The following is a 3,684-nucleotide window of genomic DNA, read 5'->3' as shown; positions in this document are numbered from 1 at the left end:
CTCGAAAAGTCTCTTCAGACATTTTACCTTATTTCTTACTCAATATATATATATGTCGGCTGCTACGCTGAACACCAATTGATCTGACTCCAACTGAGGCACTGGATGTGAATGCCATCTTGTGCCTCACGAATGTTTTATGCTCTGCATTGAGCTTTTACAGCGAAGCAATGGAAGTACTATTTACCTCGAAGACAGAACAAAGCTTCGTCGTTGCAGCCGTTGCCTGATATTCGAGAGTTTTAGTAGAGTTGGTAAAAGGTGATAATTAAATAATGAATAAAGTTTGGCTCGATATTCTTCTTCCTTTGGTTCTGAACAGGTCGATTCTCGGTTGAAACGTTGGTGAACAAGAAAAAGTTTCCAATGTTTAACTATAAGTAATTGAGAAAAAAAAAACAAAAAAAAAACAGGACACTCATAACAACAATTAATTAGAACGTTGGTTAAAACAAGGAAATGTAAACGCACGTTTGCCATGTTCTTGGTGCCGTTCAAAAACGCACGAAGCACGGACCGACTGCAGTTTCCTCCGGTGTCCTTCAGATAGACGTCCGCTGATGCCACAGGCAGCAAAAGGCAGAGTACTAAGTAAGCCGCGCTATGGCGGCTCCTCAAGCCAATAATATCAAGTCTACGTCAGCCACCATTATGTTTTCTTTGTAAAAATATCTGCTTGAGACAAGATGCGTCCCGCTGGGGTAAAAACAGGAAGAAGAAAAAGGAAGACCATTACCATTTTCCAAGTGCTCGCCAAAAGCTGTCTCACAAGAAGGGTAACTGAGATGCAGATAACCTGGCTGGAATTCACAAATAAAGTGGGCCAACCCTAGAAGTTAGACTACAAAAAAGTGAGTAGCTTTTAAAACAGGGTCAAATATGGTGAAAGAAGCAGAAAACAATACATCCTGTTTTCTAAGAATGATGATAAGTGTGCATCAACGAACGTGGATGCTTGTGGCAATAACACCTTCACATATTATCACATCTCTTTTAGTGGATTTACGATAGACGGAGCTTGTTCTATCCTGTTGTGACATTATGAAAATGGTCGTAGTCACTATAACCGAGAGGGACATTGTTAATTCGTGTCTGTGTACTTAACGCATTGAGCTTCCCGAAGCGGCATACAATCACTGGGTGTCTCCCTTTCCCCGCCGTCGATAGCAAAGAAAAAACAGACAGTATAAAAAAGAAGATATAACTCCCCCCCCCCCTCCCTTTTTTTTTCTGAAAAAATGTTTATTTGGATTTTTGGGCATTACTGTTACTGTCTAAAAATAATAGATTCAGGGGCTTGGTGTTGCAAAAAAAAAAAAAAAAAAAAGGCTTTGCGGAACTGAAAAGTGTCAAACCTCCCTCTGCGTGACAGTGTCACTGCGCTCGACTTTACCATAATGAAAACAACCTTTTCTTTAGAAAGGGGGGGGGGGGGGGGGGGCTGGTCTTGAAAATTGTAACGGATTCCAAGGAATCCGTTACGTAAAAAATGTAAGGGAATTACTTTAAAATTACTCTAGAAAATATGTAATTTTTCCGTTACTAAATTACCGATAAATGTAAGGGATTACAAGTAATTTCGTTACTTGTAACGGATTACGTACAAGTCCGCCTGCAAGCATGTCTGTTTTCCCGCTTTTCTGCGTCGTGGCGCTTAACTAGGGATCGGGCGCGTGGTACCGCCTCGGGGATAGCGCTTACTGACATGGCACCTATGAAGCAAGGAGTCACGGCTGCTCAACTGGGCGATAAGCTCAGCTGGTTATAAAGCAAGAAGCGCTGACACGGCGAAATGCGGTGCAATGCCTCGGACGGTATCTCCATTTTCGGAATGTGTAGCAGGCGCTCGTCAGCCGCGAGCGCTATCTCCGAGGCGGTACCACGCGCCCGATTCCGAGTTAGACGCCGCGCCTCAGAAAAGCCGAAAAACACACATACTTGCGGGCATAGTAGGACGCGCATGCGCTTTTGTGTAATCTCTAAACCAGGCGACCCGCCGGCAGATGGCAGAGCAATGAGTTTCAGTCGCCGCTCGCACGTCTTGGAGACTTTTGTCCCCGACTGTACGTGCAAGTCGTTTTACCAACAAACGCATCGTACCAGCTACTTAGATCGCCTCCCTATTTTGTAACGCTTGTTGTTTCAAGCAGTATGCCAACGAACCAAGAGCTGGCGAAAGAAGTTCAGCTACTGGGGAGGGATGACCTAAAAAATCGAAATGCTGAGTTTAAAAAAGAGTTTGATGTTGCAAACAAAGAATTCCGCACTTTGAGGAACGAACTGCATGAGGCTCAGAATAGTCTGGCCTTCATGAACAAAGATATCGAAGAGCTGAAAGCAAAGTGTGATAGTTTGAGTGCAGACAACACAAAACTGAAGCAGAGCAATCAACTAGTAAATTAAACGTTAACTTTTCGGACCTACCGAGGAACCTAGGAACCTACCTAGGAACCTATGAACCTACAAGAGGAACTATTAGAAAGAAACAACACACAGCTAACACAGCAGGTCGCTCAACTCGAGCAGTACTCACGTCTCAACAACGTTGAGATCCGTGGCGTGCCCAACAACCCGACCGAAGATCTCGGAGAGCTTCTATCGCACATTTGTAACCACATCAACTGTCCCATCACTAAAACTGACATCGACATCGTGCACCGGGTTCCCACCCCAAGTCAACCAAACGCTCACAACATAATCCCGAGATTCATCTCGAGGGATCATAAGAATGATTTCCAAAAGAAGGCACGCCGCGCTCGCATCACAAGCAAAGATTTGAACCAACAAGAGGAACCGCGTCAAATTTTTTTTAATGACCACCTTTCTCCTCTAAACAAAAAACTCTTCTCTGCGGTACTGCGCCTAAAGAAAGACAAGGAATGGATGCACCTGTGGACTGACCAATGTGTTATTAAAGCCAGAAAAACCAATGGGAGCTCAGTTCACAAGATCGTGTCTCAGGATGATTTGAGCGTCTTTGTCTAGCTTCTAAATCTTTCTGTGTCCCTCTTCGTTTCTCACTTTTTCTTTTCCTTATGAACATATCCTTGCTTGAACCAGACCTATTTTACAGACAGACATCCACTTCATCAGAGTTATCGGCACTCCATATGAACATCAGAAGCTCACGTAGTCATTATGACGATCTGATTTGCTTATTATCTACCCTAAAACATGATTTTCACTTTATCGGACTTTCTGAAACATGGCTCAGCAATAACACGAATTACAACTTGAATATCCCTGGCTATCAGATAATATATGGTCATCGCGAACCACAAGAAATAACGTTTCCGTCTAAATCACACGGGGGAATGTCTCTTTAAATAAAAAAATACACTTACTTTCAGACTTCGAGATGGCATTCATATATCATCTAATCTTTGTGAATCACCATTTATAGAAATTCCGCCAAATCCGAAATCACCTAGTGTAGTTCCCGATAAAACATAAAATACACTCATTGGCGTCATTTATGCAGTTGAGCACTTCTTAGGCAGCTTAAATGAAACCCTCAAAAACGTTTTTCAAATTAATTCGAATGGCAGCAATATAGGCGACATAATCATTCACACGTCTGCTGATTCATCCGTCTTTTACAGATACCTAGATACACTAGCCGTCTACGGACTACAACAATGCATAACAACAACTACCCGCTTTAGCGACACAAAACACAGCCCC

The 3,684-nt window shown here is 42.9% G+C and overlaps 1 protein-coding gene across 1 annotated transcript; it reads left to right on the top strand.

Moving 5' to 3' along the window:
- Window positions 1–2,151: 2,151 nt before the first annotated feature.
- LOC120844127 lies at window positions 2,152–2,985 on the top strand. The gene is made up of 2 exons (XM_040215749.1): window positions 2,152–2,394; window positions 2,497–2,985. Exons 1-2 carry the CDS (start codon window positions 2,152–2,154, stop codon window positions 2,983–2,985), a joined length of 732 nt encoding a protein of 243 aa, XP_040071683.1.
- Window positions 2,986–3,684: the final 699 nt, after the last annotated feature.

This window comes from Ixodes scapularis, unplaced genomic scaffold (genome assembly GCF_016920785.2).
Source record: "Ixodes scapularis isolate PalLabHiFi unplaced genomic scaffold, ASM1692078v2 PGA_scaffold11__112_contigs__length_91849675, whole genome shotgun sequence".
In the NCBI taxonomy this organism is placed as follows: Eukaryota; Metazoa; Arthropoda; class Arachnida; order Ixodida; family Ixodidae; genus Ixodes; species Ixodes scapularis.
The sequence above is the reverse complement of the archived record's forward strand: the minus strand, read 5'-3'. Positions and strand labels throughout refer to the sequence as shown.

What these genes read in the sequence shown, in the direction of transcription:
- LOC120844127 (XM_040215749.1), top strand. Translation starts at nt 2,152, where the DNA reads ATGCCAACGAACCAAGAGCTGGCGAAAGAAGTTCAGCTACTGGGGAGG. An exon ending in TGAAGCAGAGCAATCAACTA is followed by an intron (nt 2,395 to 2,496) that starts GTAAATTAAACG and finishes AACAACACACAG; the next exon opens with CTAACACAGCAGGTCGCTCA.